The sequence below is a fragment of the Dysidea avara genome, chromosome 1 (genome assembly GCF_963678975.1).
Source record: "Dysidea avara chromosome 1, odDysAvar1.4, whole genome shotgun sequence".
Lineage (NCBI taxonomy): Eukaryota > Metazoa > Porifera > Demospongiae > Dictyoceratida > Dysideidae > Dysidea > Dysidea avara.
The window spans coordinates 10,798,351-10,825,521 of record NC_089272.1 but is presented as its reverse complement, the minus strand read 5'-3'; the positions used below and the strand labels follow the sequence as shown (position 1 = coordinate 10,825,521).

General features: G+C 37.7%; 1 protein-coding gene across 1 annotated transcript; it reads left to right on the top strand.

Moving 5' to 3' along the window:
- Positions 1-1,830: 1,830 nt before the first annotated feature.
- LOC136256085 (uncharacterized) lies at positions 1,831-27,171 on the top strand. Its single transcript, XM_066049014.1, has 9 exons — positions 1,831-2,018; positions 6,325-6,619; positions 6,938-8,034; positions 8,130-8,466; positions 23,351-24,762; positions 24,825-24,968; positions 26,271-26,472; positions 26,526-26,597; positions 26,795-27,171. Exons 1-9 carry the CDS (start codon positions 1,959-1,961, stop codon positions 27,085-27,087), a joined length of 3,912 nt encoding a protein of 1,303 aa, XP_065905086.1. The 5' UTR covers positions 1,831-1,958; the 3' UTR covers positions 27,088-27,171.

Sequence of the window (27,171 nt, the reverse complement as noted above, 5' to 3'; positions counted from 1 at the left end):
ATCAACAAATTGACATCCAAACCATAAAAAACTCCAACATAGAGCTGTCCGGTGGGTTATATCAGATTATGACAGATTTAGTAGTGTATCAAACATGTTAGAAACTTTAAACTAGCCCACCCTTGAATCAAGCTGTAAGATTAGCAGACTGCAAACTTTTCTGTAAGGGAATCCACAACTTATCTGGCCTATCAATACCATCATACTTCTTAACCACACAACGTTCAACTAGACACCACCACCCAAACTACTTTATCCATCCAGGTACCAGAACCAGTTACTATCAGCACTATCAGCACTCCTTCTTTCCGGTCGACTGGAATAACTTGCCAACCTCAGTGATTAAGTCGGAAAACATTGACATATTTACTAACCAATTACTAGACATATAACTTAATATAGCTGTACCGTAATTATGTGTATGTGTGTAATTTTCCTTGGGGCGTTATTCGCTCCCTAGGCACATTGGCATGCCATCTGATATCAATGAATAAATGTGAAGTGAACTCAGCACAATATGCTGTCAAGGAGGGCCTGGCAACATGCCCCTACAGGATAACTGTGTTTTCTGAAATTGAGTTTGGCCACAATTTGTCTGAAATTTATTATATGCCAGTATGCATGTAAAGTGAGTCATTTGATCGTGATTATCATCAAACATTTGTGGCAATAGTAAAGGCTACATAAATTCTGCAATATGGTTCAGTTTTAAGGGGCTGTATACCTTAAATTCTACAACATTTTAATAGCATACATACTTATATATCTCACTCAAACTGAAAAATGTAACACTAAAAATGCTGGCAGTTACAATGTCTATCTATGTCCGAATTGTTTTAAACCACAGGGTGACACTAAAACATCATGAGTCTTCCAACATGTACTGATGAATATAATTATTATAATAAGTATTATTATACTCTGATGCTAAAACTTTACAACAAACACAGGTAATTAGTGGTAATTAAACATGAACATTTACAATCTCCTTTCTTGTGAGCTGGAACAATTTCCAGTCTGAGAGTTTCTCCTGTTTAAGTGATGGTCACTGTAAGCTTGACAAAATATTAGAGTTAAGCTACGCCTGCAAGGGGCTAGAAAATTTCCCACAATTTTTCAAGGTACTTTGTCAGGGCCACCTGTTTTGTTTAGCTGAAAACTATTATAGTAATTATTCTTCTGTAAGGCTGCATTTCTGGGATTGCTCTTTGTTGAATGGTACGTAGCTGTCAGGAAGGGGTCCATCATCTTCTTTTGTGATTCACAGAACAAAAACATCATTGAAAGGATTTACTTTAGCAGTGTGGGGGTCACTGTTCAGGGCACGAAGTGTCTGGCAAGGCAAACTCCTATATAACTTGACAATACAACAAAGAAGTCATGGATTCTACCCTAGCTTCAACTAGAGCTCCTATATACCGGACATGATAATTGAAGAGCCAAATTCAATTGCCCAAGTGTGTTCTAATGAGTTTATTTAGCTATTTACTAGGCAGGCAGCACAACTGGTTTGCAGTCACTAGAACAGAGAAGTCTGATCCACTTTATGCATGAGTCGGGCGCCGCCAGACTACAGGAGGAGGATGCGAGCCGGGGTGCCTCATCATAGTGTTGTGATTTTTTTTATCATCCGGCCCTAATCATGCGGGCCGGCAATCCCTTCCATACCTTGATGTCTCTAGCTAGAAGTAATGAAAACAAAGATAAAACAAAACACAACTAACCTCTCGCTAACCTTCAGTCAGAGCCTACGAAGACGTAACAAAAATACATAAATAAATATCTAAATAAATAAATAAATTTAAAAAAACACACACACCTGACGATTAGGCTAATTGGAGAACAGGAAACGGTTGTGAGAGCCCACATGATGAGGTCACGCCTTTGTGCTCCATTTAACAGTCGTCCCTTCGATTCATTCCTATAACATTTGCTGCTGATGGTACATCGTGGAAGTGATGAGCAGCGGAGAATCGCGGGCGCATGCCTTGCCAGCGGCAGATGGTGGTACTTCAGAGGTACGTTGATGTAGTGTTCCTTGTGTGGAGTCTATCTCCGTTTTAGAGCTACAATAGTCTATTTTAATTGTTTGGAAAGTGGTACACAGCGAGGTAGCTACACAGTTTGAACCATCACTAATAAGACTATGCTTTGGGTGAAACTGAATCAGTTCGAGCTAGAGCAAAGTCTGGTAGGCCTGCACTTAATAATGTTATTAAACAGAAATCAGGACAAAAGGAGTACAAACTATCAAAATGAGCAGAAGGCTACAATGTTATTTAAGATCATAATCCACCAGATTGATATGAATGCTGACAATCTCCTTATTCCTAACCCTGATCTACCACACCAGAGGACACGATAAAAGATTTATGTTACCAATGACACAGATAAATTCTTACAAATACTCCTTTTTCCCATCCGCTATTCAAATTTGGAATTCCTTACCCTAACACGTGATAGCGGACTTTACAGAGATCGAACAATTCAAGCACAGCCTAACTGGTCTAGAGACCGTATAAGAATGATTGTAATAGTTTTTTTTTTCTTTTTTTGTGCACTACACTCTTTTTGAGGTCTGCACAGTATAATAAAATACAAATAAGGAGCGTAGTCTCGACTAAAAAGGAACTCGTTTGTAGCCATAGTGTAGATATATTTGCAGGTACACAGTGGTTAAATGCATTGGATGGCTTGTACTTAGAGTTTCTATTGGTATTTTAGCTTCATTTTATTAATACCAGTTTTCAATCCATGAAAATGGTGAGTCGGTCTAACCGTGAAACATCAAACTAATCAAGTTAATGTAAGTGTTTGTTAACATATGTAATTGTGTTTTGATTGATTGATTGATGAGTGCCACTACATATCTTCTCGAGTGCTTTAAACTGCTGAAGGCTAGGTAACTATTGTAAATGTTGTATTATTAGCTATTACAGCTCAATAGGTCATTAGTTAGCTTTTATGTTGTGAAGGTCATTTAGTATGTTAAGTTCATCATACCGTTTGATAACAGACATGCTTATAAATCTGCAGACGGTCAAATTCTGCTAGCAGTTGAGTCTTCTATATCTAGCATATTTAATGTTGTTTTCAGAGTCTAAAGGACATGTTAGTTCGAGTTAAACAAACAGAAAATGTGTCTAGGTTATATATACCACCATCTGCCGCTTGTAAGGTAGGGTTGATGGAATAGTCACAAACCCCGAGGGTCAGCATAAACATTATAGTAAATGGATAGTCGTCAAACATTTCACCTTTTGATTGACCAGGTCACCTAGTCACTGTGTACGAGTGTTACATCAAAGTTTGAATCATTGGACTTAATATAGTAGCTGATACCATCGTGCATAAAGGGACTTGCAAGTGATCTACTTGGTAGCTATAAAGTTGCTTGTGCCCCTGACCACATAAATCAGGGCACCGTTATAGCATTTGTTATTATTGTTTGGTTTTTTTTGTTGTTGTTTTTTTTTCTTAATCAGGACACTTGAAAATGAGGACTCCTAAATAATATGGACACTTGGCCATAGCCCCAAGTATCTGTCCTTAATTAAGCACGTTTACTGAACTGGGTACATCTGGTTGGTTCAAATTGCACAGCCTTCATACGGACTCTACCTGATCTCCAGGTGACATGTACACTGAACAATTGAAGGCTTTTTGATATTCATTTCCTCTTTTGATGTGTGTTGTATAGCTCCTACAAGAAGCCTGTTAGTCGGTATTAATTTTCTAAGCCGACTATTGATGTTACCACTATCACATAGTATCACAGTTTCCTCACCATAATATAAATATAACACTCACCCTCTACTATAGAGTTTGTATGTATACAGTCTTGCTAGCACAAACTATCCTGCCAGAAGGATAACTTATGTGTTTTCCAATAAAAATGCTCTGATTAAAAAGTTTTTGTTGCCTTGTAAATGGCGATAATGGCATTCTATTATAATACCTTATGATAACTGGTACACAGCCATAATACAGCTGGTTAACTATGCACAGCATATATAGACAATGTTTATTATGCCGTCAATCACTTGATAAAGTGTACACCATTTTCTTCATTTTTATTGTTTATTATTAAGCCTGCATTAATGGTGTTTGGGGCAACAACCAGAAAATTGTACATACTTTAAATGTATAGGTGATCTTTAGATGATAATTTAGTTACAAATGATTTATTTTGCCACCCAGAAGCATGAGTGGTCATTTTGTAAAGGTGTTGGAAATCCTACTCTGTGAACTAAGCTAAATTGTTGGTAGTATAATGGAGTAGGTAACTAATACTTCATAAATTGTAGGAACCTGCTCTTGTAGCCAAGAGTCAAGCAACACACATAATACCAGAATGCACATCACATGCGCCACACAGCGTAGTTACATAAAACAGTTTCATAATAAAACAAACTGGAGTCCCTTGATACACAATCAACTTAGTTCAATATTTCAGTTCAGTTGAGCCAGTCTCTTCTGCTACTCTCTTCTGAATTGAAACCTTATACATAAGACTCCACTTCAATCCTTCTCACGGGTCCCCACAATTAGGGAATTTAAGATGGGTGGCATTGTTATATGCACAATATGTTAACTAGAACAAGCTTTATTGTTACTGACATTATTATTTAATTTCCAGTATGATAATTACCGTTGGGTTTTTTCCATTGCTTTATATGTATATAGGTATGGCAGGAGTGTAAGCATATATAGTGTGTTGGTGGGGTATTGTTTGTCAGAGGGACAGTATGTTTGATACATACATGACGAAGTTGTGTAACAACACTAATTTACATATAACTTCTTGGGCAGTGTCTGCTGGAATTACATGTTTTTTGTAGTTTGTTCTAATCATATACGTCCACCATTTACAAACAAACAACATCACCAGTGGTGTTCAGTGTAATGTTCAGTGATGTAACTAAACTACTACGCCCTATTATTATTATTATTCACATAAAACTAGAAGTGGTGAACAGTCATTATTAGGAAATACACAACACACCCAATTGTATGAAATAACCCAAAGAGAATGCATAGCAGCCTTCCTAACTTTTCTTTCCAGTTCAGTTTTGATGCCTTCGTTAGGGACCTATGAGAAAGAAATACAAGGAATCAAATCGACACTAAAACTGTGTGAAATGCAAAACAAAATCCCTACACAGTAGTGACCTGGTCCCCAGCAACATGTAGACTGGGCACATATTCAAACACACTGTAATAAGAGCAGTGGTTTCTTAGGTTATGCTGTGTCATTGTTGGTAAGGTTCTCCCCTAGTGGTTTATGTTGATGTGTTTAGTGCCATATTGGGTAAACCAGAAATCCAACTGAACACCCTCAAGTATTGTGATTGTAGTACTTCTTTTATTTATTTTTTTTTTTTTCGAAATGTGTTGTCAAGAGTGTATGAGCTTATAATAAGTAATAAGAATGTCCCTAAATGTGTGTTAGTGTGTATGTGTGTGTATACACTTCAGTGCTGGTCACTGTAAAACAACTATTATAATAATAATAATAATATGCTTGAAATAGTTAACCGCAGGCTATAGGTGAGGCAAACACTATCCCACTACTTGTTAGCTCAACAAGCCTTAAGGGCCAGTTAACGGTTCAAGATTTGTTACTTTATACGCTGGACTGGCAAGACCTGTTGTATACTTCTGTGTTACCAGTGGTTGTCAAGTATTGTTAAATCTTAAATCATAGTTCAGGTCTTACTGAACACGACACATAATATTATGTAAGTGAATTCTATGAATCTATAAATTGTGTGGTTTCCAAAATTCTTTGAAAACAATTTTTCTATGACAACAGGAACTATTACATTTAACCCAATATGTCTATACCCACACAATGTGCTGGTATCCAAGTTACAACTGCTATGTGTGTGGTTTACCTTCGCAGGCTTTCTTATGAGTTTCCAGGGGTATAGCCAGATAGTTCTTTTAAACACATCTTCTGACTTGAAGGAACATACACAGTTTTTACACACAACTGTAAACTAATGTAATCCAATATTTTTCAGGTTCTTCACTTCCTGTTAAACTAATGGGTTTGTTACTCTAATATAAACAGAGTTCATAGAAGTCCACATGTTACCTTCATGCTTACCACTTGTTACCGTTCGCCCACACACCACTTCCTATCTTTCACCTCAAATCTATTGTTCTATCTAACCTTGTACTACTACTGTCTCCAATGGAAGGATATTTAGCAATAGAAAATTTTACCATTACATTTAAACATAAAATTCTATCATTTATATTTTCTGATGTAACGTATCGTATTATGACTTGTAAAATTTAACACTTTTATCCTGACAGGACCAGCTTGCTCTGGCACAAGTCTGTACTGATATAGACCTAGCAACAATCGCCAGCAAGTTGGAGAACTGGGAACCTATCAGTAGCCACTTATCCATTACTAATGCTGAAGCTGTTGAGATTAAGAAAAATCATCAGGGTGATTACAGGCTACAAAAGACACGGCTACTCCAGCTCTGGAAAGCAAAAGTTGGCAAGACAGCCACATATAAATGTCTGGTGGACGTTGTTCAGGCTACAATTGGTGATTCATTTGCTGAAGATATTTATGACATGGCAGTGGAGGCATATCGTGGTATGTTTAAGGTTTAATTTATGTAATACGTAAAGTTTGTACTGCCTTATGTGATCACTGTTTATGAACCAAACTTTTTGTGTGTACTAGCGCGATGGTAAAGTGTGTATATTGTGTGGGTATATTGTGCCACCTTCTATATTTTGATTTAGTTCCATCATTTTCATCTACACCCTAGGCCTGTGGTCTATTTCGTATGCACTGCCGTAGATTGTTATACACCATATTTTCTAAAAATCTGAAAATTATATTTGAATTCTGTGTAACATATACTTAGTTATTTTTCACAGTTGTAGTAGATTTTTATTCACACTGTAGCTATGAAGTCACCACAAGGCAGGGAGAGCTATCATCATGTTAAGCCTACCATGAATGATCTGATGAACCTTCCACCACTGATAGGCTCAAAATGGAGACTAGTCGGTACCAAGTTGGGTATTTGTGAAGATACTCTGACCCAAATATCAGTCACTGGTAATGATATCAGGTGCTCTGCCAAGATGCTCAGGATATGGCATAACACAGAAAAATTTCCAACTTGGGGTGACCTTCTAAGAGTTCTAGAGTTGCCTTATGTTGGTCTACTAGATGCAGCCGAAATGCTTATAGCTGAGCTTAGAAATGCCAGACGCACTATTGGCTTGTCATTTAAAGTACCAACAGAAGTTAGCAAAAAATACATGTGCTTTATAGTAGATCTTGTTGAATTGCTGCCACCAGATTCATGGAGGAAAATGAAGACAGCTTTGGAGCACTACAAGGATCCGATCTCCAGTTTGTACCCAAAAGAAATGGACACTGCTGTGTATGAAAATGTACGCAGTGTTTCCGATATGCTCAAGTCTTTGAAAAAGCATGGCTTGGTATCTTATGTGGAGTTAGGCTGGCTAAAATTTCTTGTCGATGATGTGGTGAAGTGCCCTGAAGCATCAAAAAGAATTAAGCAATATGAAGCTGCTATTGAGTCAGGTAGTCTCTTCGGCAAAGTACACTTTGCCAATAACCCATACCCCACAGATGACACAGCAATGCTTTACTGTAGAACTAGAATCCAGCCTGAGACAGCTACCTGTCAGAATTTAAAACTCGCCAAAGCAGGATGTACCAGCTATGTGGGAGTACAGGAGCATGAGGCTGTACTACATACTGTCCAAGTGGGCTCAATCATTTTCTTCTGGAAAATTCCACTTAGGAGAGCTGTAGAGATGAAGCTGTCAAAATCAGTTAGCCTGGAAACCAAAAGGATGTTTGATGATGCCAACATACTAGACATCAGTGTGATGGTTGGAGACAGTTATGAGAGTGTGTCTGTTGAAGACATGTCAGTGGCAGCAGAAATGAGTGTTCAGACACAGAGGAAACTATCACTACAATCGCCAACAGCTGCTGTCAAGCTTAAACGAAAGTTATCAGATGTAAGTAAACATACAGATTAGCGTGTTTTAGTCTTAGTTTGTTACTATACATGCTAATATCTAGCTGCTTGTGTAACATATTCTTATTTTTGTAGAGTCGAAAATTCTGGCTTGTGTTAAGAAGGAAAGCAGATACATTGGTCTATCAGTTAGAATTTTACATCAACAGGCAAACTGCCATTCGAGGGAGGGATGCCACTAAAGTTATTCTGATCTCAGAAATAACTGATGTTCAACTATCAAAGAATCAGAAGTATTCCATTGAAGTGATGTGTGGTGCTATGGGCTATAGTCTAGGATTGAACTGTGAGGGTGGGGCAGAAAAGCTGATGAGCGACCTTCAATATTTGGTCACTGAGTACAATAAACTGTACCATCATGTTCTCACCCAGTCAAGATGTAGTTCTATTGGTAAACTGTTGGAGGTGGACGGTAAGTGATAATTATGTGGAATGCAAAATTTTGAAAGGGTTACAGTTGATCAGAACACACACACACACACACACACACACACACACACAGTGTGTGCGCACATGCAGCGCACATGCAGCACACATGCGCGTGCACACACAGACATACATACACACATGCACACACTCCTTTTGTGCAGTTATCACCTCATGTATATTCACATCGTAAGTATACAGAATAATTTCAGTATTAATAGACTAGCAAATGGTTCAAGCATTATGCCAGCCATAATAGGGACAACTATTTACAATTTGTGTGCAGTAATAGTAAATGATGAATACACAATGAGCGTTAATTTTTTTATAAGAGTGTCATTGAGAGTATACATAATAGTAGCCAAGAGTATGTAGTAGCCCATGATTCATGTTTTCGTGAAGCAACTCAGTAACTGTTTGCTTATGTTGCTTATAATGGGTGCTGTATTTAGCACCATTTCGATCGCTTAAGGGTGCTCGCGGCTATTTGAAGCCATACAACATGCAATTTTGTATTGTTGCTAATACTCACATAATGTATAAAATGAATCCATATGCTACTTACGTTGGAAGTGCTTCTCTTTCTCTTCAACACAAACCAAACAGAATTCTTCTTTTATAACTATACGTAGTTCTTTATGAAGCGCTTAAATCGAAACTAGTCCTCCATTTTTCACAGTAGCGCACTGGAAACCACGTTGAACAAACTTCAGCTTATAACTCGCAACTCTATGTTTAGTATTAGTACACAGCGTACATAGAACTTAAGTTAGTACTAAAAGTGTGCTACACCATTCAAAACCTCATGTTCTCGGTGCCGTAACTCATGAAGCCATAACACTACGGACAAAATCTAAACATAGACCTCTGGAGAATTTATCAGCGAATCTCCCTACAAAATTTGAAGCCTTCACGGCTATCACTCAAAAACTAGTTTTATTTTTAGTAAACATGTGCAAAGATTGCGTGCGCCCAACATTATTGATACAATAACCACACAAATTCCTATTGACCGCAATCACCAACTTTTCAAAATAACATGTCATAAATGCTGTTCTAAACACAAAAAGCTCTGTTTTCTCTTCTTCACACACAAACAGCTTCTTGCTCCGCCTGGAGTCTCCAGTCGCTCTTGGATAGGTTACGCTAGGCACGCCATCATCAGCAGCTTGTAACGCCTTGTGATTCCAGCTGGTAACATTGTCCCCTATATAAGCAGCTTACAATTACAATACTAACTACCAGCATACCCTATCACTCGAGAAAACAAGGCACGGACGCATGTTGCCTACAAGCGAAAAGTGCGTTCACACTTGTTGCCTTAAATAACACTTAACTTTTAGATTAATTCATAACTGTTGATCCATCAGACAATCATTTGCTAACACTTCAGTGACGATTCTAAAGCGAAAAAACATGCTATTCTTCGAGCTATTCTTCCTCGTGTTCTCTGGCACAAAACATATCCACTTAACACGGATACTACAAGTATGCGTAGTAATGCCAATTATGATGCAATAGCCGCATGTGGTTTCTGGGCTGGTACTTAAACGGCTTCAAATATCAGCGAGCACCCTTAACCACCCTATTGTCATAGAGAGATGGCTAATGTTAGACTTCTGACACTGGTAAATGATCCCTGAAGGTGTGACTAAACGCTTGTTTGTGCCGCTGTTTTCTTGAGCAAGCTGGAGTTATTTTGGGTCCTTACAATATCTGTTGAATACTTGGGTGAATAACATGAGAAACTGGCAAATAAGGACCGGTTGATACATATGCATTTCAAATTAACATTTCACGTAAACAAGCAATTACTGAAATATCTGTGTTATTCTACACAATCATTTATCACAGGGTAACACACAGTTTGACATTCTTGGTTACTGCTATATACTCTCTGTGCACTTTACAAAATAATATCAAGATACTCTAATAGAGCAGTCACTTACTGTGATACAACAGTCACAGGAAATACTGATATACTCTGATAAAACAGTCAGCTAAGGTAACTTCTTCTAGCTGATCTTTCTACAGGGTGATTTGTAAGTAGCTGAACTCTCTACAAGGAAACTTCTTCTAGCTGATCTCTCTACAGGGAGATTTGTTTGTAGTTGAACTCTATACAGGTGATTTGTTTGCAGCTGAACTCTCTACATGATGGTTCTTTGTAGCTGAACTCTCTACAAGGTGACTTCTTCTAGCTGACCTTTCTACAGGGAGATTTGTTTGTAGCTGAACTCTCTACAGGTGATTTGTTTGCAGCTGAACTCTCTACATGATGGTTTCTTTGTAGCTGAACTCTCTACAAGGTAACTTCTTCTAGCTGATCTCTCTACAGAGAGATTCGTTTGTAGCTGAACTCTCTGCAGGTGATTTGTTTGCACCTTAACTCTCTACATGATGGTTTCTTTGTAGCTGAACTCTCCACAAGTTAACTTCTTCTAGCTGATCTCTCTACAGGGAGATTTGTTTGTAGCTGAACTCTATACAGGTGATTTGTTTGCAGCTGAACTCTTTACATGATGGTTTCTTTGTAGCTGAACTCTCTACAAGGTAACTTTTTCTAGCTGATCTCTCTACAGAGAGATTTGTTTGTAGCTGAACTCTCTACAGGTGATTTGTTTGCAGCTGAACTCTCTACATGATGGTTTCTTTGTAGCTGAACTCTCCACAAGGTAACTTCTTCTAGCTGATCTTTCTACAGGGTGATTTGTTTGTAGCTGAACTCTCTACAAGGAAACATCTTTTAGCTGATCTCTCTACAGGGAGATTTGTTTGTAGCTGAACTCTATACAGGTGATTTGTTTGCACCTTAACTCTCTACATGATGGTTTCTTTGTAGCTGAACTCTCCACAAGGTAACTTCTTCTAGTTGATCTCTCTACAGGGAGATTTGTTTGTAGCTGAACTCTATACAGGTGATTTGTTTGCAGCTGAACTCTTTACATGATGGTTTCTTTGTAGCTGAACTCTCTACAAGGTAACTTTTTCTAGCTGATCTCTCTACAGAGAGATTTGTTTGTAGCTGAACTCTCTACAGGTGATTTGTTTGCAGCTGAACTCTCTACATGATGGTTTCTTTGTAGCTGAACTCTCCACAAGGTAACTTCTTCTAGCTGATCTTTCTACAGGGTGATTTGTTTGTAGCTGACCTCTCTACAAGGAAACTTCTTTTAGCTGATCTCTCTACAGGGAGATTTGTTTGTAGCTGAACTTTATACTGGTGATTTGTTTGCAGCTAAACTCTCTACATGATGGTTCTTTGTAGCTGAACTCTCTACAAGGTAACTTCTTCTAGCTGATCTCTCTACAGAGAAATTTGTTTGTAGCTGAACTCTCTACAGGTGATTTGTTTGCAGCTGAACTCTCTACATGATGGTTTCTCTGTAGCTGAACTCTCCTCAAGGTAACTTCTTCTAGCTGATCTTTCTACAGGGTGATTTGTTTGCAGCTGAACTCTCTACAAGGAAACTTCTTTTAGCTGATCTCTCTACAGGGAGATTTGTTTGTAGCTGAACTCTATACAGGTGATTTGTTTGCAGCTGAACTCTCTACATGATGGTTTCTTTGTAGCTGAACTCTCTACAAGGTAACTTCTTCTAGCTGATCTCTCTACAGAGAGATTCGTTTGTAGCTGAACTCTCTGCAGGTGATTTGTTTGCACCTTAACTCTCTACATGATGGTTTCTTTGTAGCTGAACTCTCCACAAGTTAACTTCTTCTAGCTGATCTCTCTACAGGGAGATTTGTTTGTAGCTGAACTCTATACAGGTGATTTGTTTGCAGCTGAACTCTTTACATGATGGTTTCTTTGTAGCTGAACTATCTACAAGGTAACTTTTTCTAGCTGATCTCTCTACAGAGAGATTTGTTTGTAGCTGAACTCTCTACAGGTGATTTGTTTGCAGCTGAACTCTCTACATGATGGTTTCTTTGTAGCTGAACTCTCCACAAGGTAACTTCTTCTAGCTGATCTTTCTACAGGGTGATTTGTTTGTAGCTGAACTCTCTACAAGGAAACTTCTTTTAGCTGATCTCTCTACAGGGAGATTTGTTTGTAGCTGAACTCTATACTGGTGATTTGTTTGCAGCTAAACTCTCTACATGATGGTTCTTTGTAGCTGAACTCTCTACAAGGTAACTTCTTCTACCTGATCTCTCTACAGAGAAATTTGTTTGTAGCTGAACTCTCTACAGGTGATTTGTTTGCAGCTGAACTCTCTACATGATGGTTTCTTTGTAGCTGAACTCTCCACAAGGTAACTTCTTCTAGCTGATCTTTCTACAGGGTGATTTGTTTGCAGCTGAACTCTCTACAAGGAAACTTCTTTTAGCTGATCTCTCTACAGGGAGATTTGTTTGTAGCTGAACTCTATACAGGTGATTTGTTTGCACCTTAACTCTCTACATGATGGTTTCTTTGTAGCTGAACTCTCCACAAGGTAACTTCTTCTAGTTGATCTCTCTACAGGGAGATTTGTTTGTAGCTGAACTCTATACAGGTGATTTGTTTGCAGCTGAACTCTTTACATGATGGTTTCTTTGTAGCTGAACTCTCTACAAGGTAACTTTTTCTAGCTGATCTCTCTACAGAGAGATTTGTTTGTAGCTGAACTCTCTACAGGTGATTTGTTTGCAGCTGAACTCTCTACATGATGGTTTCTTTGTAGCTGAACTCTCCACAAGGTAACTTCTTCTAGCTGATCTTTCTACAGGGTGATTTGTTTGTAGCTGACCTCTCTACAAGGAAACTTCTTTTAGCTGATCTCTCTACAGGGAGATTTGTTTGTAGCTGAACTTTATACTGGTGATTTGTTTGTAGCTAAACTCTCTACATGATGGTTCTTTGTAGCTGAACTCTCTACAAGGTAACTTCTTCTAGCTGATCTCTCTACAGAGAAATTTGTTTGTAGCTGAACTCTCTACAGGTGATTTGTTTGCAGCTGAACTCTCTACATGATGGTTTCTCTGTAGCTGAACTCTCCACAAGGTAACTTCTTCTAGCTGATCTTTCTACAGGGTGATTTGTTTGCAGCTGAACTCTCTACAAGGAAACTTCTTTTAGCTGATCTCTCTACAGGGAGATTTGTTTGTAGCTGAACTCTATACAGGTGATTTATTTGCAGCTGAACTCTCTACATGATGGTTTCTTTGTAGCTGAACTCTCTACAAGGTAACTTCTTCTAGCTGATCTCTCAACAGAGAGATTTGTTTGTAGCTGAACTCTCTATAGGTGATTTGTTTGCACCTTAACTCTCTACATGATGGTTTCTTTGTAGCTGAACTCTCCACAAGGTAACTTCTTCTAGTTGATCTCTCTACAGGGAGATTTGTTTGTAGCTGAACTCTATACAGGTGATTTGTTTGCAGCTAAACTCTTTACATGATGGTTTCTTTGTAGCTGAACTCTCTACAAGGTAACTTCTTCTAGCTGATCTCTCTACAGAGAGATTTGTTTGTACAGGTGATTTGTTTGCAGCTGAACTCTTTACATGATGGTTTCTTTGTAGCTGAACTCTCTACAAGGTAGCTTCTTCTAGCTGATCTCTCTACAGGATGACTTGTTTCTAGCTGAACTCTCTACAGGGTGATCCTTTCGTAGCTGAACTCTCTACAGGGTGATTTGTTTGCAGCTGAAGTCTCTACATGATGGTTTGTTTGCAGCTGAACACTCTACAAGGTAACTTCTTCTAGTTGATTTCTCTACAGGATGACTTGTTTCTAACTGATCTCTCTACAGGGTGATTTGTTTGTAGCTGAACTCTGTACAGTTTGATTTGTTTGCAGTGAACTTTCTGCATGGTTGTTTCTTTGTACCTGAACTCTCTACAAGGTAACTTCTTCTAGTTGATCTCTCTACAGGATGACTTGTTTCTAGCTGAACTCTCGACAGGATGATCTGTTCATAGCTGAATTGTTCATAGCTGAATTCTCTACATGGTAGTTTCTTTGTAGCTAAACTCTTTACAAGGTGACTTCTTCTAGCTGATCTCTCTATAGGGTGATGTGTTTGTAGCTGAACTATCTGCAAGGTGATTTGAACTCTCTACAAGGTGATGTTGTCTAGTTGATCTCTCTACTCAGTCTGGATGACTTGTTTCTAGCTGAACTCTCTACAGTGTGATCTGTTAAGTTTCTACCTGATCTCTCTATAGAGTTATATCTTGTTTGTATAGCTGAACTCTTTTACATGGTGGTTTTTTGATTGGTTGCTGAACTCTCTCTCCACGGTGACTTGTTTGTACTACAGAGTGACTTGTTTGTAGCTGAACTCTCTACAGAGTGACTTACTTGTAGCTGAAAATTGCATAAAGTAACTTGTTTGTAGCTGATCTAGATGAACTCTCTACTAGGTAGCTTTTTTGTAGCTGAACCCTTTACTCAGTGACTTGTTTGTAGCTGAATTCTCTACAGAGTGACTTGTTGTAGCTGAACTCTCTACAAGGTGACTTGTTTATAGTTGAATTCTCTTCAGTGTGACTTATAATGTTCTGAATCTCTACAGCAACATATTTGTAGCTGAACTCTCTACAGGATGACTTGCTTGTAGCTGAATTGTCTATAAGATTAACTGTTTGTAGCTGAACTCCCTACAGAATAACTTGCAATGCCAAAGAAATTCTATAATGGAGTAAGTTATAAACGTAGCTGAATGCTTTATTAGGGTGACTGTTATTTATTTATTTATTTTCCAAAAATGTGCAGCCTTAGTTTGAGGATTAACGCACATATGAAACATGCATACAAAATGTTTTACAATATGATTGATTATGGGATTACTGATTGGTAGGGGAAAGTAATAATAATTTCAGTTGGTACTTAAAAATTTGTAATGATTGTTGTTGGATTAGGTCAGGTGGGAGTGAATTCCACAGTCTAATTGATCTAGGGAAGAATGAATTACTGTACTGATTGGTCCTTGCGTAGATATGATGAAATCTTTGATCATGTCCTCTGGTGTTAGAAGTAACAGGGATTAAATCAACTGGAGATATATCAATGAGATTATGAACAATTTTGTAGAGGAGGGTGATACTAGATACTTGTCTGCGGTGTTCTAAGCTGGGAATGTTAAGGTCAATGAGCATGTTAGTTACGCTGCTGAAACGCGAGAAGTCAGCCATAATGAATCTGGCAGATTGCCTCTGTACTCGTTCAAGCTTATCAATGTCTCTTCTTATGTGAGGGGACCAGACAGGATTGGCGTATTCTAAGATTGGTCTTATCATGGCATTATAACATTTCAATTTGATTTGAGTTGGGCAGGACTTAAGATTTCTCTGTAGGAATGGTTTGACTGATAGAGCTTTGGATGTGATGTTAGTAATGTGTGTGGACCAAGACAAGTCATTGGTGATTGTAACTCCTAAATATTTAGTAGATGAAACTTCTTGGATAGAGATGTCATTAATGGTGTAGTTGTACGTGTTCTATTAGAGTATCTCGATCTCGCATATGATACACGTTGTTGGCTTTGGAATCATAACTCAGTGGTTTGTAATCCGATTCTTCTGTACTACTGTAAGGACTTTCTATGATAATTATTCCAGCTACACACCGATTTTCAGCTCACTGTTCTAAGCGGTTTGGCTGGTAGGCGTGAAAACTAATAGTTTTTTTATTCATAAAAGTCGATCGCGTAATTGTGACATAGGTTGGGTTTTGTGTCATATCTCGATGGCCTTTAACTGGATTCCTTTCAAACCACAAAAAGGCACTCCTACGATAGTTACTCCATCTACATAGCAATTTACAGCTCATTCCTTCAAGCCGTTTACCCTGTGGGCGTGACAGACCTTCGACCTTATTTTACGCAGATAATCGGTCATAACTCCGTGAATGTTCATCGGATTCCTACCAAGCTTGGTACTGAGATTCGCCTTAATAAGCCCTTTAAGTGTGCCAAATTTCAGCCCGATCCAAGCACGCATTCGTGTTTTATTGCGGATTTTGCAAAGTGTGCGAAAAGAAGTAGAAGAAAAAAACGAAGAAAAAATACCAAAACTTTGGCCGCTCGTATCTCGGAAATGGCTGGAGCGATTTTCTTCAAATTTGGTATGTGGACTCCCCTACCTCGCCGGCATGTCTGTAGCAACTTTGGTTTTAATAGGATAAAGAATCACGGAGCTACAAAGGTGTGAAAATCGCGTTTACTTTCTTCCTGTAAATATACTCACGGTGTGGCGCGCCGGCTACTTGGGCCGCACGACACACTACCGTGTGTCTTGATTATTATTATTATTATTATTATTCACTAGGACCGCGTCACATACAACCAAGTACATACACCAACGTGAGGCTATTAGGTGGTGAATGCATTATCCCCAAATCAACTCAATATGTCACAGTAGTGACAGATACAACACAACAGTGGCATCGTAACTAATGGCCACCAGTAGCTAAGTGCCAGTACATCATTGGTGTGGTATAAATGGCACAGTGATGTGTACAAAGTATATGTATACAAAACATACAGGAGAGAACTATACATTATTGCAGTATTGTATGCAGCAATACATTATAGGCAACATCACCATGCAGATAAAAATTATTAGCCAATATACAGCAATGCATATCAACATCAACTAGAGCTAAGTAAGGTTCATCAGTGATGTAGCAATGGCACAGTGATGGGTGATACACTATAGTTATGCATACACAACTTGCAGGAGATAGCTACACAATGCTGTAGGCATATGCAAGCCAGATGAACCAGATAAAGGAAGACAGCCAAGCCACTAGAGGCTAGTAGCTACGCCAGGTGAAGGCAAAAAAGATTAAGCACGTATTGAATTGCCTGACACCAACACAAAGAAAGTTCGCCATGCCAGCTGCACAAGACAAAATTGTTTACTTGTATTTTATATGTAACTGTAAGCTTATTGTAAAGAGCTTTAGTGGCATATGTCAGTTTAATGTTTTCTTGTATTGTTTATTTACGTGAATGAATCCGCTGGCAGCTGGCATGGAGACTTGAGATGTTACAAACATAAAAACTTACTTGTAATCTTCTTGTTTACACAAGTGGCTTCTGGCTCTCCTGCACCGGCATCACTAATCTTCTTCGCGCAATATGTAAGTAATTAAGCAAGGGTGTGGTACTGGGCGTTATATAGAATTACACGTATGGTCAAGTCATCGGCACAAACAGGAGCGACGATTATACGTTTGTGCCTTCATTCATAGGCGAATCTATCCCCGATTAGTTCATGTCTCTAGGCCTCGTAGTTTTCTCAAACATTAATTATTAATTAATTATTTATTTATTTATGACGTAATTTTAACCGCGTTTCGTATTATTCTTAGTACTTGGTTATATAATTATATAATAATATTATTTTGTTTCACTCATGTACAGCAAAAGTTATCCACGTTTTCGTCCTAAAAACTATATAGCCATGCTTACCGAGTCCTTCCGCATGTCCATGACCTATTAATAAGCCCGTATTCCACAGATCGCCAACCACCCTACACCTCGAAAATTTTCTAAGTTCTCTTCGCCATTACACTATTGGCAGCAGCTCCGTATATTAAAGAAGCCGTATAACAATAAAATTACAGGATTCCATTGTGTGAGCTTCTTTGGGTTTTGTTGCAGAATTAATCAAAGTACTCAACAGCACTTCTTAGACTTAGAAGATCGCGCATAGCGTCTCTGCGTGGTGAGTATAGTCTACTTCTTCCTGTAAGCGCACAGTCGCAATTCGCTACGAGCGGCACATACAAGCGCTCTCTCAGAGACATAAAGAAGTGATAGTGCCTACACCAGAGATTATTCATTGTTATGAATATAGTTTCTATAAACCATATTTCCTTCCACGTAAAGCCTAAAGTTGGGTGGAGTCAGTATTAGTGTTAATTAAAATATTCGTGAGTGCCATAATTGTCTGACCACATTGTGTAAACAACATGGCTTCATGCTGTTGATAACCCATGGTTTAGCATTGCAGCTATACACAGTACCTGACTGTTGTTATGAATGATGTGTGTGCATGCACATTAGCTTCAGACCTTCAGTGCTGGTCACTGTAAAGTGTTAATAACACATAACGTTTATGGGAAGTCATGCATTCATATACATTTCAACATAGATTTCTTCACTGTGGTATACTCAATGAATACAATACTCACATGAACAACAAACTCTAGCTACACAAACTATATTGTACGTAGCATTATATTATCATTTATACTACTGTGCACCAGTGAGCCAATGTTGTAGTCCATGCACCCATGGAAAATCTGTACATGATTCTTCTTATTATGTACGGTCTTGGCTGAAATAATAAATGCACAGCCACTGACTATTTTAACTTACAATTATATGCTTGTCAGAGTTCCATGTCTTCAATTGTCTTATGACTGGTAGCTATAGCTCAGTATCATACTATTTGGTGTGTGTATATTCATGAACACTGCATTAGGATGCTAATGTGAGTAAGAGACTAGAGTCCTGACACATGTAGTAAGACAAGGTAGACAACAGCTGCTCACTGTTGTGTGTAATGTATAGTCTCGTCCACAGTCAAGAGCAGTCAGGTAAATACTCTAATAATGCAGTCAAGTGTACCTGATAACAACAAAGCTTACACCGAACTTGACAGCCACTAATTGTAAACTGCTCTACGTATATCTGCAACAATTATCATTATCAGTAAAACAAATCCATTACTGGGTTAATAAAAAGTACACAAACTAGATGAATAAAAATTGGAAATTTTAAAATGGGAATAGAGATCGCTAAAAAAGCCACCAAACAAGAAGGGATCGCTGGGGTGGTAATGCAAACCACAAATCCCTATTTTGACTCATTTTAAAATGACTCAGGGGAGCATGTAACTAAATATTTATGACAGAGTGTCAAAATAGGGATTTGTGGTTTGCATTACCACCCCAGCGATCCCTTCTTGTTTGGTGGCTTTTTTAGCGATCCCTATTCCCATTTTAAAATTTCCAATTTTTATTCATCTAGTTATTATTATTATTCATAATATTATTATTCTTTCACAGACGTAGCAAAGTTTACAAGGAGAATCCTGGGATAAAAAGTAGCAAGGCTTGCTGAATGGATCATTGTGCATGTCCATGACCTATTTTTGATTTCGTTTTCGGATGGAAACAGCCTAAACCGGGCCATTTCTTCTTGCCAAAATGCCATTACGCTCGAGAAGCCATACAAGATCACGCTCAAAGTTAAGTTTTTTGGTGTGCGCTACTTGTGGCTAATACAATCCGTCTTTATTAAACTCAGTATAGGCCAGGAAGCTTCATCTGGGCTGACGACTTTGTTGCAAGGTGGATTTTTCGCTCCGTGATTATTGTACGTGGGCGGGTTATCCAGATTAAATACTCTAATAGAGCAGTCACTTAAATACTCTAATAATGCAGTCAAGTGTATAACTACAATCCTTGCACTGAATTTGACAGCTAATAAAGGCACCAGTAATGTAAATTGTAGCTCATATTAGGAGACTCTCAGTCTGTATGCACATTGCAATTTGATCAGTTTCATGTGTGTACTGAAATGTTGACAGTGTTACTATGCAGAATGCAAAATTACACTATTCACAACAGTCTTTATTATCAATAAAAGAAATCTCAATCCATTACTGGATTAATTAAAAAGTACACAAACTAGATGAATTAAAAATGGAAATTTTAAAATGGGAATAGGGATCGCTGAAAAAAGCCACAAAACAAGAAGGGATCACTGGGGTGGTAATGTAAACCACAAATCCCTATTTTGACTTTCTGTCGGTGGTAATGTAAACCACAAATCCCTACTCACTTCAAAATGACAGAGCATGTAACTAAAGATTTATGACAGAGTCAAAATAGGGATTTGTGGTTTACATTACCACCCCAGCGATCCCTTCTTGTTTTGTGGCTTTTTTCAGCAATCCCTATTCCCATTTTAAAATTTCCAATTTTTAATTCATCTAGTGCTGAATATATCTTGGGAATGGCTATGTGAGATGCTCACTTTAACAATAATCATAATAGTGGAATTAAGTTTTAGTTAGCTGTGCCTTACCATACTGTATCCCTTTCTGTATATGCAAGGTGGATACTGATGTTGTGACTGTTGGCAGGTGAGTTTATGGTCAATGGACAAATTGCGCAAATGGTGAAGTAAAATTAATAAGTGGTACCAAGACCCAATTGTGAACTCTTGGTGGTACTTCATAGCCAAACACTAGTGTATCTGGCTTCTTGTGCTATTGTAGTCATTTTTTTAATTTTATGGGATCATCATAATGCAAATGTTTACTATTACAATATATCATGCTATCATTAAAGAGTTTCTATAATTGTGGGTTAAGTGTGCTGAAAGGTGATGCGCTGATGCTGGCTTTTTAAGTGAACACTAGTTTCAGAGGCACTGAAGAGCTGGGGCGGGATTAAAGACGTGCACGGGTAATGTAGCAGTAAGTTACTTCAACTGTATCAGGTATGAAACAGCTGGCTATAGCTATGTACGGCCCTGCATTGGCCGAAGTCACGCTATAACGAGTCAGTGGAGGCACAGCTACCGTGGCGAATTTAAAACAAATCAGTGACTGGACTCACAATTAAACCAAGAGTTGACAGCACAATGTCTATCAAATCAGTCAGCTCGCTATGGCTAATGACCTTGCCCACTTCCACACTGTTTGGTTGGGTTTGGGAATTGAGGCGGGCGCCTCACACCTCGACGTCATGGTGGCAAGTTTGAATCTTCAAAGAGCACAAAAGCGATCTCATAAACTAACGAACAACTTTTAGCAAAATTAAATGTACAGATACATTGTGTAAAAAGCCCCTGATAGCCGCAGCCTTTTTACAATACGACTTCGTGGTTGAAAGAAAATCGCTCCAATGGGATGCGATGACGAAGAAATTGAAAAAAAAAACGATGCACATTTGAATAAATAATTTAATTAATGCATTGTAAATGGGTGGGCGATGGAACAAACTACTCCAACAATTCGCCTGACTTTTCATGTGGTAGTTACTCATTGTACAAAGGTTACATGCCCCTGGTTTCGAGGCGGAATCTTTTAGTAAGGCTGAGATTTCGCCATGTGGATTTTAAAAGATTGCGTAATCGATCCCTCTTGTAAATGACTCACAGCAGTGGTCGCGTGTTTATTATTTTTGTGGGCGCACGCTTTGTGCTTCTTGGCCTCGCGACTCACTACCGTTAGTCTTGATTTGGCTGCATTATAAACTATAATAAAAGTGGTGTGAGATAACTATTTAATGCTATATCAGTAGTATCAACTGTTCTATTATTGCAAGTCAACCTTTTTCTGTGACATGCATTTTTGCTTACAGTATGACAATTATTCTGCCTATTATGCTAGCATTATGCTTGATGCTTTCAGCCACCTATTATGCTCAAAATTATGCCAGCATAATAGGCTAGTGCTTACCTGTTAAGAATCACAAACAACAAATTGTGCTTGAATGTTGCATGTAAATACCTCTTGCACCAGTGGTTCTATGCATAAATGCTTTATAGTATACTAGTAGCTACTTCATTTATCTTGCATAAAAATGGAAAGTATACGTTCTTCATTTGTTGTGACTTGAGAAGAACTGATGCACAGCATTGTACCGTAAACGTAGAAAATTTCGTTGTGTATAAATTTTTGTGGATTTCATGGTTTGCAGCTGATCCACGAAATTAATTCACATAAAGCTGATCACAAAAATTAATCCATTTTGAAACTCACGTCTCAGCCCGAGCAGTGCTATTAACTATTGCCACCAATACACTTTCCTTATACTATTAACACACATAAGGCCACTCCAAATAAGACTGGCTGTAGTTTCCCGTCCTGAGGTTTTCGTTTTCGGTGCGGGCGGGAGGCTTATTATCATTGTTGATTATTAAAGATTCAACTGCTCTATTAGAGTATCTCGATCTTGAGAGGATTTCAAGGTCATGATAATGGATTTTTTTGCAAGCTAGCAACCATTAGAACCATTCATTTTAGGTTTCATTGTGCTTTTTAGCAATGCAAAATAAAGGCTCCATGAGAAGTTTCCAGAAAGTAGCACAGGAAGTGATTTTGGAAAAATAATGACAATAATGACCATTTAATGTGGGAGCCCAGACGTGATGCGGGCAGAGGACAGGAAATTACACTCTCATTTGGAGTGGCCTAATATAATTCTATGCAATGCGCTACGTATGACCTGACAACAACACGTACACCTGTTCACCATGTGAACAGATACTGATGGCCTTGTTCAAGTATCTAAGACCCGTTTCCTCCGATTCCAGCAGGCAAGATTCTTTTGTGGTAAGTCAACCCCACAAAATGGTTTGCTTAGTACCAGATAAGTACGCCAGTGTAAATGGAGTAGCTAGCTAAAGCTGTTAAGATGTAAACCTTAAACGCAACCTTAAAGCACAAATTTCACTCCCCACAGCTCCTTGAGAAAATAAACTGGATTGTCAAAATTAAACCACGGAAATTATACCCACAAAATTTAATACACATGCAAACCTGTCTTTTTGGCAAACCACGAAAATTTTACCTACGAAATTTAATATGCTTACGGTAGCAATTTCTGACTTATACAAATGAGAACCAATTGGTAAGAAAAATTTCAGATAAACTTTAAGGTGTGCAACCGTACATAATTATAAGATGGCTGGAGGTGCCCAACTCAGTGAACCCATCCACTGAATTGGTTTGTTTCCATCGTATTATGGGTGTGCATTATTAAAGGTAGTGTCTGTATATGCATGCATCTGTACATGTCTTTTTGTCGCATTGGTTTCCTTTTTCCACATCACAAGTATATGTTATAAATAATGTACACTTAGTTTTTAGCCACAAATGCATGCTGTATAACAGGCTGTATCTTCTGTATAGTAACACTTACAAGTGAGGTAAATAATTCTTGTCTGTCAGTTCAGTTGGATCATCGGGAACTGAATGTCATCAATTACAATATCAGTGTTCAAGGAGCAGATAAAATAGTGACCGTTATACCTCAGGCTCTATCACTGGAAAAGTTTGTTATTTCAAATAGCAAAGCAAGTTTAGCAGATTTGTTCAAGATGATTATATCTGTAAACGTTTCTTCATTACAAGTTCTTAGAATCAGAAACAGTGCTGTTGGTGATAACCATGTAAATGATATTGTTGCTATTATTCACAATAATTTTTTGTTAGAAGATGTAAACCTTGGTGGTAATGAATTATCTTCTATTGGAATCGCCTCAATTGTCAATGAATTGTCATTCCGCAATAGAATCTTAAAACTTGACATCAGCAATAATCGTCTCTCAGATGGCAATGTTAAAATTATGGCAACAGCCTTACATAACTGTGCAACACTACAAGAACTGAACCTATCCAGCAATTTGCTAATGTTCAGTGATATGATAAGAGTTGTTCAAGCATTTCAAGGCCATCCTAATCTTAGGATTTTAAACATGGAAAACAAAACTGTTTTATTTATTTCAGAATGTGAATTTTTGATTGATGTTATTTTATCAATTAACCAACCACTACAATACCTGAATGTATGTAGTAGAGACATTAGACCAAGGTTTAAAAATGGATACTTACTTCTTCATGAGAAATGTGATAGGTTTGTAATCCAAAATCTTTACTTGTCTTACTACCTGTTGTTGGATTCTATTTCTGAATCAATATCAGAGAGCAGTCCTACATACCCCATTGTAACAAGCACCCAAAATACTGTTATTAAAGTTACAGAATCATGCCCTTTAAACACTGAAGATATATTTTCTTACTATGTGGATCATAATGGAAATACATTTTATAACAAACCTCACAATTTTGCTTTTGTTATTCCTCCTGGGGCTGTTTCACAAGGAGACTGCATTGAAATACAGGCAACTGCAAGTCGTTTTGGTCCTTTCCATCTTCCAGATGGGTGCTATCCTATCAGTAGTTATTTCTGGATTACTGCTAACTACACTTTTAAAGTGCCAGTGTTTTTGATTTTAAGTCATCATGCCAGTTTCAGAGATGTCGATGATGTTAATAAAGTATTTGCAATGGAAGTTTGTTCACAGAATAGTAACAAAACTACTGAAGGAAAGCTAGTTATGAATAAACTACTAGATGGAGTTTATTTTGACTACAAAATTGGATTTTGTCTCATTTCCACAAATCACTTTTGCTCCTATTGCTTAGGGAAGGATGATATTAATGTTCCAAATAAATTTTATATCTCATACTACACATATAATTTCAAGGGATATCTAAAAGCTGAAATTTGCATATGTCATGTAAACAAAGAATGCATCAAGGTAATGTATGTATGCATGCATGTTAGTGTAAATATACATGGTGCATTGTCTGTTTGGTATAGGAGGTTCAAAGGCAGTATTGTTCAAAAGAAGCAGAATTGATGGAAGCTCCAGTTATATTTTCATTAAATCATCAGCAAGATTTAATGATTACTGTTCATCCTGAAAGAGTTCCAGGTTGGAATGTGACAGTTTTAACAGATAAGGTTAAGATGTATGTATGTATTGTTTGTTTGTTTGTTTCCTTTCTTTGGCATGAACACTGCAGGCTGTATAGCTGTGGGCTCACCAAAGTTTCTTGAGGAAACTGTGTGTATGTTTTTCATGTCTCTCCATGCCCATGTCAGTACTTTTAAGAGGAGGCTTCACAAGGTCACATGGATAATGTATACATATGCACTGTATTGAATTGCTAGGAGGTGAGCTTTCTCACAGTATAGGCTTTTTCATTGCTTAATGTTCAATGCACTTATCAGGGCTTAGACTTGGGTACCAGCTTATTGTGCTGGAGTAATTTTTACATGATATAGGGGATGCATTGCAGTAAATCTTGTTACTGAAAGTGCATGTTTTGAAAAGATTTTATAAAATATACATTAATTCTTATAGAGAGGCAAGCAGCTCTTTGACATTTTGACATGACTTTTTTATTAATGAGATACGTACATACTTCAAAAGTGATAAATTTTCCAGACAGGCAATTGCTTTTACTTTTACTCAAAATTTATCATTACCTCCTCCACATAAAACTATACAAAAATTGAGATACTCTAATAGAGCAGTCATTCAAATACTCTAATAGAACGGTCACCACACATAACACTATTGATAATCCTCCACAGTTGCTGAGTATGAAAAATAGCATCTGCAGCACTATCCCATGCATGGGAACACTTAGCCTGCTAAGACTATTTTGCAGTTTGAATCCTGGAGTAGGAGAGATTTTTTCCTTTTTTTGGCCATTTTCTGTTTCACCTTATTGTTAGCTAGGTTAAGTAATCATTTAAAATCTCCAGTTCTTGTTTGGTTAGGTTATCCAAAGGCTGTAGCACATGTTGCTGTCAGACCTTCAGTGCTGGTCACTGTAAAGTACTAATAATGATAACAAAATGAAATGCACATGGTCTTTTGTATGGCTCATTTGCTGAACTATACATATGATTGTTACTGATCCCTATACAATTGATCAATGCAGTCTACTTAGAAAGCAATATGATTTGGATATTTGTACATAAAACTGTTCTACACCAAAAATTTGTGTACTGAAACATATGAAATACAAATTAGCTTCTACAGGGCACAGCCCCCTCCTCCCCACTCCATATACTTATTACCCTGGTGAATCCCTTTGCCAACCCTGGATGTGCCCCTGTGTAATAGGATGAAGGTTTGAGCACTGTGCAGCATAGCATAATAGGTGTGCATAATAGGCTGCAGGTGCCAAGCTTAATACATACAGTATAGTGCATGCATATGTGTTTCTGGTACATTATCAGATTTGCCTACAGGTCTGCTATGATGATTTTGACTTTCGTCAATATGATAAACTAACTTTGCAAACATTGGAAGAAACTTTCACCTTTCCACCACGATTTGTTGTTAACTACAAGAGGACTGATCCTAATGCGCAGCTCGGTTCAACAATAATTGTATCTAATGAAGATCATAAAGTGAAACTTCAATTAGACTATGTTTCTGATCCAGTACAAGGTAGCTATAACTATAAAAATTAATGTAAGGAGCTACATGTTTATATTTTGTAGGAAAACCTGTTTCTTCTACAAAGTTACGTTTTACTATTCATCCATTTGGTGGTGATGTCGTAGGACATTTTTGTAAGGATCTTTATGAGTAAATATTTAAAGCTAAATAATACAAATGCAATGCTTTTGAAAATTGAATGTTCTAAGACATGGCAGTGAATTCTGTACTAAAACGCATGTAGCCAGCTGGTAATTTTGTACGTGTGATCATGAGTATTGTTGATAAATACATGTAAGTCTATGTCATGCCATTTATGTTGTTTCTACAGCTAACATATGCCAAATTAAGCCAAAGCCAGCTATGCTGTCAAAATTCAAGATTGCTCTTTGTCAAGATTGGTTCTATATTGGATTAAGTTTGGGAATTCCCCCAGAAAATTTAAACGAAATCAATAAAGATCAAATTAGATCACGAGATAAATGCTACCATATGTTGGAGGAATGGCTGAGACTAGACATTTCAGCATGTTACTGCAAACTGATATCTGCTGTGGTAGCTGAGAGGAACTTTACATTAGCTGAAGACATTAAACAACATATTTTGCTTTACAGCACTGTATAGCTGTGTGTGAGGTGTAGTATAGTTGCATTAAATTTCACTAATATATCTATGTGAGACATTTTATCATTTATTCATTTATCCTAA

Bases quoted from the DNA above. Each gene is read 5' to 3' on its own strand.
- LOC136256085 (XM_066049014.1), top strand. From the start codon at position 1,959: ATGAGCAGCGGAGAATCGCGGGCGCATGCCTTGCCAGCGGCAGATGGT. The intron at 6,620-6,937 runs GTATGTTTAAGG...TTCACACTGTAG, and splicing joins GGCAGTGGAGGCATATCGTG to CTATGAAGTCACCACAAGGC. The intron at 26,473-26,525 runs GTAGCTATAACT...TATATTTTGTAG, and splicing joins TGTTTCTGATCCAGTACAAG to GAAAACCTGTTTCTTCTACA.